The 15,588-nt window shown below is 41.7% G+C and overlaps 1 protein-coding gene across 3 annotated transcripts in view; it reads left to right on the forward strand.

Annotated features, from left to right (window-relative positions):
- The first annotated feature begins 316 nt into the window (after window positions 1-316).
- Window positions 317-15,588, forward strand: part of lrch4 (leucine-rich repeats and calponin homology (CH) domain containing 4) — a 41,408-nt gene continuing 26,136 nt past the window's right edge. For all 3 annotated transcript variants that reach the window (XM_017472369.3, XM_047156863.2, XM_017472368.3), the window contains exon 1: window positions 317-701. In XM_017472369.3, coding sequence (XP_017327858.1) covers window positions 530-701 — 172 coding nt within the window. In that variant the 5' untranslated portion in view covers window positions 317-529. The remainder of the gene's footprint in view (window positions 702-15,588) is intronic.

Genomic DNA, 15,588 nt, shown 5'->3' on the forward strand with positions numbered 1-15,588 from the left:
CATGTAGGTTAATGTCTATTGTAAATATAGTTCATGTAAATGTCTGCTTTGAACGCAGTTTTCTTGTTTATGTCGCTTTCTCTGTACAGAGCTGGCCCACACCACATTTGGGCTGAATACCAAATGGCTCCTCACTCCCTATATAAGTGCTCTACATCACTTATTAAGGCTTCTACAGTATATCCTATGTAGTGCACTCGGATGTCAAATATGGATGCTATGACATGCTTTGCAGGCTCCTTTTCCTCTTTCGATGGCCACGCCCCTTCCCTGCTTGCGCGGCTCCCCGCCCCGCCCCGCCCCCCCCACTCCCTCCATTCGCCAGATTGACAGTTAACTCGGCGCGAGGCGCTTCTTCAGCTAACTTTACCGAGTCTCACCTACGCTGGAATTTAACATCGCTTCCGGGTAAGAGCACCTCCGTGAAAAGCTCGTCGCAATCTGGACTAAGAGCTGAGGCAATGAGAATCTAGGAGGGTCCCTAAGCGAAGTGAAAAGGCCAGAGGAAAAGGAGATTAGTGTTGTGTTCATGGCTGCTGGGGATGGGGCGCAGCTGCCGGCGACACTAGCGGCCAGCAGGAGCGTGGAGAAAGCGCTGGAGGAGGCAGCGGCCAGCGGAGCGCTCGTGCTTTCCAACCGCAAACTCAAGGAGTTTCCCCGCACAGCCAGGAATTACGACCTGTCCGACATTACACATGCAGGTGAGTCATTTCCATCGCTGTAAAGACGACTCAAAAAGAAGAAGAAGAAGAAGAACCAAGACACAAAGCGGATGTAATAATTAGCTAACTTCCTTTGTTTCACCTGCTCTCCCCCCGCCCAGCCATATTATCAGCTAACAGAGTAAATATACCTTGTTGTGGTAGCTTTGAGGAGAGCTAGACTATAAGAAGCTTAGTGGTTTGTGCAGAAACATCACAGGAAGCTGAAGGAGATTTAAACTGTGTCTTGTACAGGCCACAGTTACAGTTAGCACTCTACTTACTGGGATTTGGTCTTGTTCTTTTGGTTTGCTCAATGCCTCTAAAACTGAGTTCACTTCCCTTTTTGTGGTTTGTGAAGAAGTTCCCAGATAAAGCCATCTTCTTGGTATACAGCAGAAATCCTCATCTGCAGTGATTAATGGCATTGGATGAAATCACAGGGAAACTCCTCCTATCTTCGATTGTGGATGAATCCGTTTAGTTTTATATAAAAATTGTAGGTTTTAGTTCATTTGGCACTCCCCCCCCTGTACACGCTGATGTGCCTCTCTAGCCCTTTACGCTTAAACAGACCTCACTAAGACCTCATTTACATTGCCAACCAAATTTCCCCAATTTTCCTGACTCATACACAGCTGTAAACTGCTCAGATCAGATTTTTTTTTCTGATCTGAACAGCTAATATGTTGAAATGAGGTTATAAATCTAAAACATTTCATATCTGGTCATTTGACTCCCAGCTAAATGCTCATATCTGATTTTCCTGTTAATTCTAAAGTAATGATCGCATAGGCCAAAATGAATTATTTACTGCTGAAAAGACAAAAGGTAGTCCAGAGCATAGCCTAGTGGAGTCCAGCTGAAAGATTGTCTTATCAGTCCACAAAGTTGATACAGAAACTAGGCTGTCTTCGAGGACCATGGCAGAGCTAGGATGCAGTCGTACCTCACTTCAGTGCAAATACAAAGAGGTTAAAGGCCACAATGATCACAGGGCAAACAACAGAATTGCTTCTTCCTTTCTACAACCACAATCATGCGACTGGTAAAAAGCTGACGGTCCCAGCCTTGCACATTTTTGGTGTGGTATTGATGTAAACACTTCAGTCGAACATGGGTCAGGTCTTACATGGATGTAAACAGAAAAGACAAGAAGAAAAAAAATCAGATCTGTTTCCAAAGATCAGAACAGTGCATCAAGAACAATAACGTAAATGCAAATTAATAAGCTCCTGTTTTTATTTCTGATGTGGGATCTCTAGACGCACATGAGCATCAACACCGTCAACACTGAACAGTTGTATTTCTTTTGAAATACAGGAGCTGGTCGAAATGGGGCTTGATGCCTTGTAACCGACACACAGCATGATGGTGAGCATAGTCCGCCATCTGCTTCACGTGCGTAGGCCTGCGCTGAAAGAGGAAGCGCTTATGCGAGAGCGTACATTCTTCCTGCTTCCGTACATTAAGGTGTAGTATGAGTTGGAGAGAATCAAAGCATCACATCTTGAATGAAACCTGTAAAGTGCATCTTCTGTGTTTTGTTATCCGGTCTGTTCTGAGTTAGTGTCTGTGTTTATTCCTGAGTCTTTCACACACATGTTTCCTCCTAATGGAAGGTCTCTCCCTTGCTCTGAATAATGCATATGATGTAAAAGCCTATAACACACACACACACACACACACACACACACACACACACACACCTTTTTTGGGGTACAGCGTGACTAAGCAGCATTATGGAATGTGTGATCCTGTTTTGCTTTGTTTTTTGTCGTCAGACAGTGACTAGATGGCCTAATGAGTGAAGCATGGGCAAGGTTCACTTTGCCAGGTGTCGTTAGTCTTAGGTCCACCATGTTAAAAGCTTAACTGCGAGTTTTTTTTGTACCTCTAGAGACAACATAAACACCAGTGCTGAGGTTTCCAGGTTGCTGTAGCAACGCCACCCAAAAATCAGGATCAGGAAGTCACTTCGGGACACGTTAGGATCAAACTTGCAGTCACGTCACACTAGAAAATAGGCCTGGGCCATATCGGATCGTCCATGATATACCGGTACAATTCCTCCACGTGATAAGAATTTGTCGTCCCGGGATACTGATAATATAGTTGATGACATGTTTACGCGCCGCAACGTGGGCGTTTCACATGTGGAACGAGAACAGGCATGGCAGAAGGCGGCAGTCCAACTCTCGACGAGGAACAATAATTAATCCCCAAAAAAGGAGTTTTCTCTGTAATATGGAAGTGGTTCGATACAGAAGATCAGATGTGAATCAAAAGTTTGTGATTTGTAAAGTGCGTCAAAAACTTGTATCAATAAAGTGTGGAAACACATCAAATTTGAAAGCTCTCATCATCTGGAGGCTACAGCCTGCAGATTGCTGAGGATGGTACCGCTTGAAGTACCATGAAATAGTTTTGGACCTCAATTCCACATGGACATTCTCGCTGTGGTTGCTGGGACTACGGTTACTGCTATGGCCTTGGGACTGCAATTACCACATGCAGTTTTGCACTCAGGTCACCTTTAGTGAACAGTGGACTAGGTCAACAAAGACTTCATGTACAAACCATAATGAACTTTCTTTAACTTTCACACTATCCGTTGTTATCCAGATGAGGATGGGTTCCCTTCTGAGTCTGGTTACTCTCAAGGTTTCTTCCTCGTATCATCTTAGGGAGTTTTTCCTTTCCACCATCGCCACCGGCTTGCTCATTAGGGATAAATTCACACCACTGTGTTTGTTTCTGTAAAGCTGCTTTGAGACAATTTCCGTTGTTAAAAGCGCTATACAAATAAAATTGAATTGAATTGAGTTGAAATTTGTTCCCCCACCTACAAGCAAAAACACCGAGCAGAAGATGAGGAAAGCCAAAAGTTGTGCGAGGAGAAAGCATCAACAAGTAATGTAAAGCAAACCCCTTTAATTCGGAAGGGTATGGCCAAAAAGATAGTGTTGAATGTTACTATTTTCATATCGTCATTTATATCAGGATTGCAAAAAAGACCATGAAATATCATGACCTAGTGTTAAGTCTGTATCGCCCATCCCTACTCGAAAACTTGTCAGAACTCGGATTCCTAAGACGTTTCATTGACTTAAGCTGCTTTCTCACTTAATCCTTTTGTCTAGTCTGAGTAACAGTGAAATGGATGACTCAGGGATGTCTGATGAGACATGTGGATGGAAACGTAGGCTATTTGCGAAAGTACTTCATTCATTGGTCAGAAATATGGCAACAGAAGATGTAAGAAAATCTTCTTCAGGTGTAGATAGACATCGCAGGAATCAAATGAACACAGAGGAACTCTGAGCTCAGCTTTCCATCTTTGCGTCTGTGTGGGTTTCCTCAGAGTTCTCTGGTTTCCTCCCTTCTCCCAAAAACTGATGCTGATCAGTGAATTGGCTATGATGGGCATTTCATTCAAGTTTTATTCCTGCCTTGTTCCAAATATTTATTTATTTATTTTTTAAATTGTAAAGTGTATTGTGTGCTTTAGCCCAGATATCAGGAATATGTTGCAGCACTCCTGCTCTGTTTTCTGCCTTGTATATCAAAAAATGCAATTCGTGCTCTACACTTTGCTTAGAAAGAGACCAAGGTCACCTCTCAGGCAATCTGAGACCATCCCAGAATGATAATCACACCATGGCTGTGTTCGAAATTGCGTACTGTGACAGTACCTACTGCATTCGATTTAGTACCTTCTGCATTCGATTCAGTACCTACTGCAGACTCTCAGTGGAAGCAGTAGGTCAGCTGGGTATTTCTCGCCTACTGTTTTATGAATACTAAGAATTCAGGCATACTGCTCTGTCTGCATACTGATGCAGCCCATGCTTCAAATCAAACTCGTTAAACTCTCTGTGTATGGAAGCGCTCATATTTATTCTATCGTATTTTACTCATACTTATAGTTTAGATGCAGATGGCTTCCTACTCTGTGAGCTAATGATCAGTTAACTGACGTAAACCTGTGTTATCCCTCAGCTTGGAGGTAATCACTGGCTTAGCTTTATGAAGGTGATTATTAAACAGGAGCAGTCTTTGTTGTCCAGTAGACATGCCTTGGTGGAGTGTTTTCCAGTCCAGTCCTCAGGGTTCATATTTTTTGCTCTCTCAGCTCTCTAGACACCTGAACTGAGCAATAATGATTCAGCTGAGCCACTGATTCAGCTGTGTTGGGAGCTGGGAGAGAGCAGAAATATGGATTATCTATGGTGTTCCTAAAGACTGGGTTGGAAAACACTGGGTGGGAGGTGGGGTGGGCGGGGGGTTGTTCAACCTGGCTTTGTCCATTCAGCTTTTCCTCAGTCGCTTTTGATCGAGCACTGTGACGCTAGTGAAAGTGAGCGGTTAAAGGCTAGGTACTGAGATTAGGGTAATGGACTCTGTGACAATCGAGAGCCTTGTGCCGACTGACTGAAGCCTGCAGGCCCACGTGTCTCGCAGCATATGGGTGCAAGGAGGATGGGGCCCTGTTTTTGTTCTTTGACTGAACATGCATACACGCACTGACACACACATGCGCGCGCGCACACACACACACACACACACACACCACTCCCCTTCTTACTCACTGTGTCTCTCGTATCTAGCCCCCCACCCCCAGACTAGCTTCCCCCCAGGAAGGTCAGAGGTTCACATGTATGTGTATGTGTATGTGTGTGCTTTTCTGGAGGACAAAGCTTGGGTTCATAAGATTCAATCTGTCTACAGACCCCTGCAGGCTCAGACCAAAACCTGGCTGCTATTGGACATTAATAATAAAGCCACTGTTGGTTTTTGCTTGCAGCAGCAATAAATACTAGCCCAGATTGAGAATTAGACAGAAACATAGCTACTGAGATTGTGTGTGTGTGTGTTTGTGTGGTGGTCCTGGTCAATAAATTTTTGTGCCTGTCTGGATCCAATACGTTGGCCATGACTGGTGCACGAGTATATAGTGTCTCATACACAAGAAGAATATGATAACGAGAGAGAATGTTTGTGAGCCATAGACACACACACTCGCAATAACTCAACTGGGCTCAGCAGCAGATGACTGGGGGAAGAGCAGGAGGGAGAAGGGTTAGTTGGGGTGGAAGAGGGTTTTAATGAAATGAACTGGTGGGCTGCTGCTATTGTTATGTTCTCTCTACCCCCTCCTCAGCTAGAACCATATTCAGTCAGTCTTTCTGTCTCTCTCACTTGCTCTCTCTCTCTCCCCCACAAGACCCTCTCATGTATCAATTGTGTCCTCCTTTTAATAAATCCCCCTCACTTCCTTTACACCATTATCACGGTGTCTCTCTGCAGTAGTGATTTTTCCAGAAAGTCAATATATTAAGTCTCACCCTGACATTTTCAAGGGTCTCACTCAAGGACTCAACAATGGTAGCAGAACACCTTAACCACTGAGCCGCCACTTAAAAGCTCTGTTATTTTTTGCTAAATATGCCTTCGTTTGTACAATTATGCTCTGGTATCCTTTTAGGTAAAGGCGTTGAATGACACTGGTTAGATGTGGAAGGTGTATAATGTAGTAAACAATACTGAGCATGAGCAGATACACGCTTGAAAATGTATTATTATTAATAGAAGTAGTAGTCGTTGTCCTGTTAACATTGGTTTATTCATTTGAGATGTTTTCACGGAGAGCAGCTTACCTCTGCTCGGAAAACGACATGCCTGCATATCCTTAGTAACAGTATATCCAGTCTGTACCACTTGCAACAATGTTCTGTTTTGAAATTCTGGTGTGGATGAGAAAAGAAAAAGAGCAGCAGTGCGTTACATTTTCATCAAGGAAAACTAACGTCGTACATTTAACAGTGTCCTCTTCAGTGAGCTGGTCAGGGTTGTGGTGGATTTGGCGCCCATCCCAGAAACCCTGGGCATGAGGCGTATATCCAGGATGGAGCGCCACACACATTCACACCTATTTAGCACAGGTTGAAAGCCGTTTTCCGGAATGTTCCTCGAGAGCTGGGAGGAAACCGGAGACCCTGGAGGGAAACCTTTCTGACACAGGGGACATCCCCACAAACAGTAATCCGAGCTCAGTCTCAAACCAAGGAGCCTGGAGCGGCGAGGCTGGAACATGCTACCTGTTGTACCACTATGCCGCTCTTTTAATTACAGTGTGGTTCATTTAAAACAAGTTCACAGTGTAGAAAAAGTGGGAATCAGGGATGTGAATAGATCTCTGTGGAGTTTATGCAGGGAAAAAAAAGAAGGGGAAAAAAGTGAAAACACAGCAGGATGTATGGGATTATATTTCACGCATTTCTCTGAGCTGGTGTGGATTAAAATGGTTTTTGTTCCGTCATGGACGTGTTGGACGACTGAAAATCACTTCAGAGACTTTATTGGAACTAGTTTTTCAAAGTAATCGAAGCACAAGGCAAGCACACAGCAGTGACCCTACGCTCAGTCTACAGTTTTCATATTAGTGCGTCTCTGTTGTGGTAATGTTGGTAATCCGGGCACACCAGAACATTCTGTCGTAAAAAAAGACAGCCTTTTCCATTTATATAGTCTTTCAACTCGCAAGCATGGCACAAACACCAAACCTTTGGTGGAACATTAGGTTGAGATTTCAAGCATTAAATTGACATCAGCCTTTGAAATGTCAAACAGCTTGTACATTAGAGGCTGAGACCTTTGCCATGGAGTGGAGAAAGGACGTGGTTCGCTTGTGCTGCATGTTCCTCTAGGATTTCTGATGCCATGTTCTATTAAGCTGTGCTTTTACAGCGTGGTGTTTTAGGAGCGTCTTAATACAGATGCTGGACTTTTAGAAATACTGACCCCAATTGGTTGACCAAGATGCACAGGGCCAAATCTCACAAAAAAAAACCCTCAACACCGTACACGAAGAATAATCTGTTTAAAACGGGATCCAACATCGTGGAGGAGGTTTTTTTTTTTTTTTTTTTTTTTTTTTTACGTTCCAGTGATTTTGGTTTTAATATTACAAATGTCAGTACAATAGCTCAGAGTTGTCATGCCCACCCTGCACACAATTTGAGAATGAATCAAAAAGTAAAATCCCCATTATAACCGCTGTTTAAATAAATGAACAGTATATATCTTAAGAAGCCTTACGCGCTCGACGTGTTTTATGCTAAAATTGTGACTGAGATGGTCATCTCATTTAAAACTGAATTGCTCTGAATTGCATGTCTCTGCTTTTTAGTACTTATTCTTCCTCACTGTTTTTCTAAAAATTGTTTCTTCTTCTTTTTAAAACATGTATTTATTTATTTTTTAATAACTAATAGCTTTGATGGCAGTTTTGGATACGAGTATTTCTCTTGCCAGTCCTACTCTAATGTTACCTACACACACGCATGCCAGAGTGAAAGAGTATCATCTGTAAACTCACTGTCCACTTTAATAGGAACACTTGCTACATGTCAAGAGATTCAGTTAATGTTCACATTAAATATCAGAATGGGGGGGTTGGGTGGGTGTGATTTTGACCATGGCTTGGTTAATAGTGCCAGATGGACTAATTTGAGGATCTCCTGGGATTTTCAAATGCAACATGTCTGACACAGAATGGTGCTAAAAACAAACCAAAAAAAAAAAAAAAACATCCACTGAGTGACAGTTCTGTGGGTGAAGGACCACACTGGTTTGAGCTGACAGGAAGGCTATGGTAGCTCAAATACCTTTTTTTTTTTTTTTTTTTTTTTTTCTTCTTTTTTTTTTCTTTTTTCTTTTTCTTTTTTCTTTTTTTTCTTTTTTCTCCTCGAACCATGTTGAGTAGAAAAGCTTCCCAAAATGTACAACTTGTTGAACCTTGAGGCAGACTACAACAGCAGAAGACCACATTGGATTCCACGATCACCTCTCAGCCAAGAGCGGGAGTCTGATGCTACACTGGACACAGGTTCACCAAAACTGCATAGATGGGGTCAGGGAAAACCAGTTTCTGTGAGCCTGTGCCCTCTGTATCTGCACAGTTTTCTGCATTGTTCCGCTGCCACATGATTAGCTGATATGATGTTTGCATGAAAGAGCAGGTGTACTGATGTTCCTAATAAAGTGGTCAGTCAGTGTATGTAGTTTAACGTTTCGGTAGTTCCACGTCTTGGAGCCAGAGTGAACTTGTTTGACCCGTTAGAAACGTTTTCCTCATCCCAGGCTTAGAACTGATTTCTATTTGTTGTTTGAATATAGGATCATGTCGGTTAGTTCAGACAGAAACATGTTTCGTAAACGAGTAGGTGCTTTTGTTTGGAACCGAAAGAAAGAACGAAATTCTCATGATGTAGTTTTCAGCTCACCCTGCTTCCAGTCACAGTATGTGTGGGGTTATTTTTTTTCTGCAGTGTGTCACTGTGAGCGTTCCTTTAACATGCATGTAAACCTCCAGTACACACAGCTGTCTGAGGCTGAGTGAGGGACTGTATGTGTTTGACATGCAGGGTTGCGAAGTGTGTTTCTGCTGCTTCCCCTCACAGTTGCATTTCCTTTACACTAGGCCGGATGTGGGCTCTCCCTCTTCGACTTCTGCCTTTATTTTTTTTTCTCTTGACTCATGGTCATACTCCTAGTTGTACTTGAGACTCTTTCTCTCTCTGTCTCATTCTCCTGTCTCAAAGCATAACTGAAGATATGCAGAATAAGTTCCAGTTTCGCAATGAAGACTTGCTATATATTTAGAATAACGCTGATTAAGTAATCATCTCGTCAGTGACATAAACCAGGCTGCATCAGGATTTGTTCTTTCTGAGCCGTTCATATTACATGACCGAGGGATCAGGGATTTTTATTTTTATTTTTATATGTACTTCAGTATCTGAAGTACATTAATACAGACCGAGTATATGAAGGAACAGGCAACCTTGTGTAGCTTTTCTTAAAAAAAATTCTGTCTGTGCCCTCGACATAAAAAATCAGCATGTCTTTGGTGAACGTTTTGGTGACGCGTTCTGTCCTTGTAGTATGCGTGCATAATGCATAATCATTTTCTCTTGACTTGTTTAAGCACAAGGTGTCTGCATGTACAGTAAGTACAGTAAGAGATATGGCCACTTTGCACCACACTTGATCTTGCTCGATTTTATCAGTATTTTGTCATGCATGTGTGTTCCTTATTCTGAAAAGTCTTCCGTGCAAGCTAATTAATGTGACTAGTTTAAAAAAAAAACAAAAAAAAAACAAGCCGATTGTATTATAGTGCAGCAGGACGAGGAGCTTGCACTGTAGGTACTGCTTTGTAGTGCTTGCACCACCATGAAGCACAGTAAACATGCATTCCAAGGGAAAACAATTGGAAAGGCTATAGGGTTTTTTTTTCCTTTGACTGGTTAATAAATAGCTCTGACCCTGTCAAACTCTGAAGGACATTGTGAGATAGAAGATAAAAGGTCCAAATCTAGTTGCTAAACTACATGTAAACAGATGAACTTGTCATATTGTACATCAGTACATGAACTGTTTGACTAATGGATTAACCACAAAGCAATCCCAAATGCCAGGTGTTACTTCCTCTATAAATGTGAACTACGAAAGTTAAAGACAACTTTCAGTTCCTCCAAAAATGGATATGTTACTGGTACTGGAGGCTCGGTTATTTATTTTCTGCAGGTTATTCCCATGGTGTTGGTGATGTGGGGTAAACCCCAGCAGGGTGTTTTTTTTGTTTTGTTTTGTTTTGTTTAGTTTAGTTTAGTTTTTCTCTCTCTACCAGTTAACTTCTGACATTTACCATATACCACACAAGTTCACCTGTATGTTCAGCTGAACTAGTGGGTGATATGAATTGCACCAAGAATGATTCAGTTGACCAGTGATTCAATTGGTTGACTGTTTTACTCGGTTGCATGTAATATTGACGCCCCCCCCCCCCCCCCCCACCCTTTTTTTTTTTTTTTTTTTTTTTTTTTTTTGTGTGTGTGGCTGAGGCTCAGGTGGTAGAGCGGGTTGTCCACTAATCGTAGGGTTGGCAGTTCGATTCCCGGCCCACATGTCTCCACATACCGAAGTGTCCTTGGGCAAGAAACTGAACCCCAAGTTGCCCCAATGGCAAGCTAACGCCTTGCATGGCAGCTCTGCTACCACTGGTGTGTGCGCGTGTGCGTGTGCGTGTGCGCGTGTGCGTGCGCGTGCGTGCGCGTGCGTGTGCGCGTGTGCGTGCGTGCGTGCGTGTGTGTGTGTGAATGAGAAACGGTGTAAAGTGCTTTGTAGAACCATTAAGGTTAAAAAAGCGCTATATAAGTGCAGACCATTAGCTGGTTAATAAGTAGTTTGCTAGCTTGCTAAAAAGCAGTATTGTTCATTGGTCATGCAATAAGATGATTTATTTAGCTTGAGTGTTTAAAACAATCCGTCAGAGTGTAAATGTAAAGTGGTTCATACGTTGGTGAGTCTTGCGTCATTGTTGTTAGCGGGGCTTGCTTGCATAAAGTGGCTCTCATGGAGCCTAATAATATCCATCATATCCACAGAGCTTGAGTGGCAGCACTTTGACGCTTCAGGTGGAAAATAATGACCCTGTGTTTGTGCTTTACTGGAATTAGGGCTAGCCCCAATTGATTTATTGATAATTGGCCTTAATGTTTCTCATATAGCAGAAATGGATGTGGGTAGGGGAGATGGGAGGTCGATGGATATATTCATGATGTAAAAGAATAAGATATGGGCATACAGGGCATGCTATTATAGGAAAACAATCAATGACTGGTTGGTGTGATGAAGTTACCATCACATAGTTGGTTAGTATCCAATAATAGCACATCCAAAAGTGATTTATTTCTCCTACACCACAGCAGTTAGCCATCTCTAACAATTAATATTTATTAAAAGGCAAGAAGTCTTAATTTTTTCTAGAGCTGCAACACCTAATCGATAAAATCTATAATAATCGATTATGAAAATCGTTGTCAACGAAACTCGTTATCGAATAGTTGGTTTGCGCGCGGCGTGGGGGAGATTTACTCATTACGTTACTTCTGTTCCGAAAACATGCTTCAGCGAGTAAATACTAAAGTTGTGTCCCAAATGAAGTACATTTATACTATGCACTGTGTACTCTACCATCTAGTGTATGAATTTTAGTAAGGTAATATCATCTCAAAGAGAACACTAGCGGGTTTTTTACTAACCGGATGTTTAAGCTGCTTCTTAGGCGACGGCACATGACGTCATACGCACGCTAGCATTAGCAGACACCCAGAGTCACCGACAATGACTTTCTTCGGTTTACTGTTTGTCAACGCTACCTTTTATTCCCAACATGACCTCAGTCTCCATCAGACGGAGGCGAAATCCAAGTGACCGGGGAAGAAAGTCCTCTAAGGCAGGGGGGCATTTTATATTAAACACTGCGAAGATCGAACGGTGCTGCATGAGCACAAAGTTATGTTTATATCCACAATGCTCCACTGTGTGTAAGGGGCAGGGGAAACCGGTGCAAGCTGCTTAAAACGTTTAGTTTAATTCCAGTTTATTGTCATAATATGTTGTATTAGCATGCTTGCAGTGTAAATTCTGTTGTTTATTATAACAGAAGTGATGTGTTAGTAACGAGGCATATATATATATATATATATATATATATATATATATATATATATATATATATATATATATATATATATATATATACACACACACACACTATCTCACAAATGTGAGTACACCCCTCACATTTTTGTAAATATTTGATTATATCTTTTCATGTGAGAACACTGAAGAAATGACACTTTGCTACAATGTAAAGTAGTGAGTGTACAGCTTGTATAACAGTGTAAATTTGCTGTCCCCTCAAAATAACTCAATACACAGCCATTAATGTCTAAACCACTGGCAACAAAAGTGAGTACACCCCTAAGTTAAAATGTCCAAATTGGGCCCAAAGTGTCAATATTTTGTGTGGCATTTCTTCAGTGTTGTCACATGAAAAGATATAATCAAATATTTACAAAAATGTAAGGGGTGTACTCACTTTTGTGAGATACTGTGTGGGTGTGTGTGTGTGGGAGGAGCCACTCTATGTCCCGCCCTGACTTCCTGTTTCAGTGCAAATTACGTCAACCCGTAAATTTGACTTCACGGGGAGTTTAAAGACACTAACGAAAACAGCTTGTTGAATTCTGACAGGTTTGAATAGGGTCACGCAGTATGTAAACGTATCTATGAAGTGGGGAAACAGTGTAATGAAATTGAGGCTCCTCATGGTTTGCAGTTGTGAAAATCGTGTTTGTGTAATGATCTTTGAATCCAGCAACACCTTTAGCCTAGACAACCTAACAGCAGCATTAACATCATTAGAGGGTGAATATTCCTGTTTCCTGATGGCTGTGAATAATAAATGCGGGCCTGCTCTCTTTTGTAACTAAAAGCCTTTTCTTCTCCTGCTGCCTTGACTCTGATGTGCCCAGATGGTGCACTCAGCAGCTCCCATTAGACATTAGAGAAGCTACAGGGCATGCTGGGTAGGGGGTGGTGTGTGTGTGTGTGTGTGTGTGTGTGTGTGTGTGTGTGTGTGTGTGTGGATATAGGGCCACACCAGACCTTTGGCATAGATTATCTGGGGCAGTGCTAAAGGATTACAGCAGTGAAACTTGCTCGGGTCTGGTGTGTGTCAGAGCGGCAGCGCAACGCAGCACAGTGTTTTGGCATTAAACCTTCTCTGGGTCTTTTCCAAGTTTCATATCAGCGCTTAATTAAAACCTGGACCTGTTTTTATGACTGGAATGTCGAGCTGTGATGTGGCTGTCGTTCTTAAGAAGCTTGTTCTTGTTTTTGAAGCCCATCTGTTTCTCATTTATGGAAGGCAAATTTATTCAGCTCAAAATAGCAACTTTTCCACCGTTATCACAGCTTCACAGAGGTCACTGTTATTTTGTCCATATTTTCCCTCATAAAAAAAATCAAGTTGGCTGTACATGTATAGTGGAGGAGAAGATATCTGTTTCATAGCCTCGCTCTTGTTTTGACGCTGATGATTTGGTCGTTATGGTAACAGGATGCATCCTGCAACCGCATGCACACTTGCGTGCGATTTAAATCTGCTGAACCGTTCTAGAAATTACCTGACCGCGTCATACAGAGAGAGGAGGGTATTTAGAGCTTCAAACGATGAACAATTTGAATACCTGTTTAAAAAAAAAAAAAAAAAAAAAAATCTATTGAGTTTGAGGCGGGAATTTTGTTGCTGATGTACAGTTGATACTTATTAAAAAAAAAAAAAAACAACGTATCACCACATGCTGAAACATATCAACTGAATGCCAAATGGAAAATATCATCAGCTAGGGCTGTTCGATTATGGCAAGAATCCTAATCACGATTATTTTGGTCAGTATTGAGATCATGATTATTAAACATGATTACTCACTGACTTTGGAAACATCATGCATTTATTGAACTTTAAAAAAAAAAAAAAAAAAAAAAAAAAAAAATTTGTTGTGTTTTTTTAACAGTGGATTTCTTTGAATATAATTCAACTGGAAAAATAAAGCAAAACAAAAGATAAATGAATTTCTTTAATTAAATAAATGAAACCAAACTAGTGGAGCACGTCACGTGACACAATCTTCCTTAGCCAGTGAGATACTGTCTCCTGTAGTTTGTGCGTGAGCTCTAGAAAGGAGACGACCATATTTATACCAGCTGTCATGTCGCTAAAGGAAACGCTTTATGGATGGAGCGAAAGCGCACTGCTGTAAAGAAAAATGATGCGTGGTTTTAAAAAAGACAATAATAATAATAATAATAATAATAATAATAATAACAGATTTATCTCAGTTATTTTGTTTTCATAATTGTCTTAGTCCATGATTTGAAATTTAAATCGAAATAGGCCAGTTTGTCTGGGACTGTAATTTTGTATTTTTGCGCAAATTGGGCCCTAATTTGGGGCTGGAGGAGCAGTTTCATAGAGGAGGTCCTGTCAAGTTTAATGCCACAATCACTCTGTTACATACAAATCGCCTACTATTTGTACTAAATACTGTCCGACATTAGAACTAGTGTGTCCCAAATCGTAGTCCGAAATGGTTTACTTTTTCCAGTAGATTTTCAAAGTGTGGGTCCGGGTACTCCAATTTCCTCCCCCAGTCCAAAGACATGCATGGTAGGCTGATTGGTGTTTCCAAATTGTCCGTAGTGTATGAATGGGTGTGTGAGTGTGTATGTGATTGTGCCCTGCGATGGATTGGCACTCTGTCCAGGGTGTACCCCGCCTTGTGCCCTATGCGCTCTGGGATAGGCTCCAGGTTCCCCATGACCCTGAAAAGGATAAGTGGTATAGAAGATGGATGGATGGATGGATGGATGGATGGATGGATGGGTCCATGGACACTTTTTCAGCTGATATTGCCCACAACTCCTTGCGCCAGAGAGGAGGAGTTTGGTTACCGTTTGCTTGGGCAAATTCAAGAACGCCTTTTAGAGAGGTGTAAATGCAATGTGGAGAAAAAGAAATCAAAAAGCTGAAATGCAACAAGGAGTCTGTTTACAGTGACTGCCTGCGTAACTAGGCAATAACGTTTCTTCCATTACATGGGCAGGGCATGTTTCGTTTACACCGCTCTAAAAGCAGACAATCGCAAAACTCCTCCTCCCTCGCACAAGGAGTTGTGGGCAATATTCGCTGAAAAAGTGGCCACAGATCCACACTTTGAAAATCCACCAGAAATTGTAAACCAACCGTGTACCTTTTTATGATCATCATTTCAACAGACTATGATTTGTGACGCACTAAATGTAATCTCTGACACTCTTTAGGACGGGGTGCGGGATTAGATTATATACAAGTCCCTGTGAAGGAGTTGTTGCTATAGAAACAATAAGGTATCAGAATGAGCTTATTAATATAACCCTGTGATTTGATTTACAGCCGGCACTACTGTCAGAGCTGCAGTGAAAAGCAAAT

Source organism: Ictalurus punctatus, chromosome 7, assembly GCF_001660625.3.
Source record: "Ictalurus punctatus breed USDA103 chromosome 7, Coco_2.0, whole genome shotgun sequence".
NCBI lineage: Eukaryota > Metazoa > Chordata > Actinopteri > Siluriformes > Ictaluridae > Ictalurus > Ictalurus punctatus.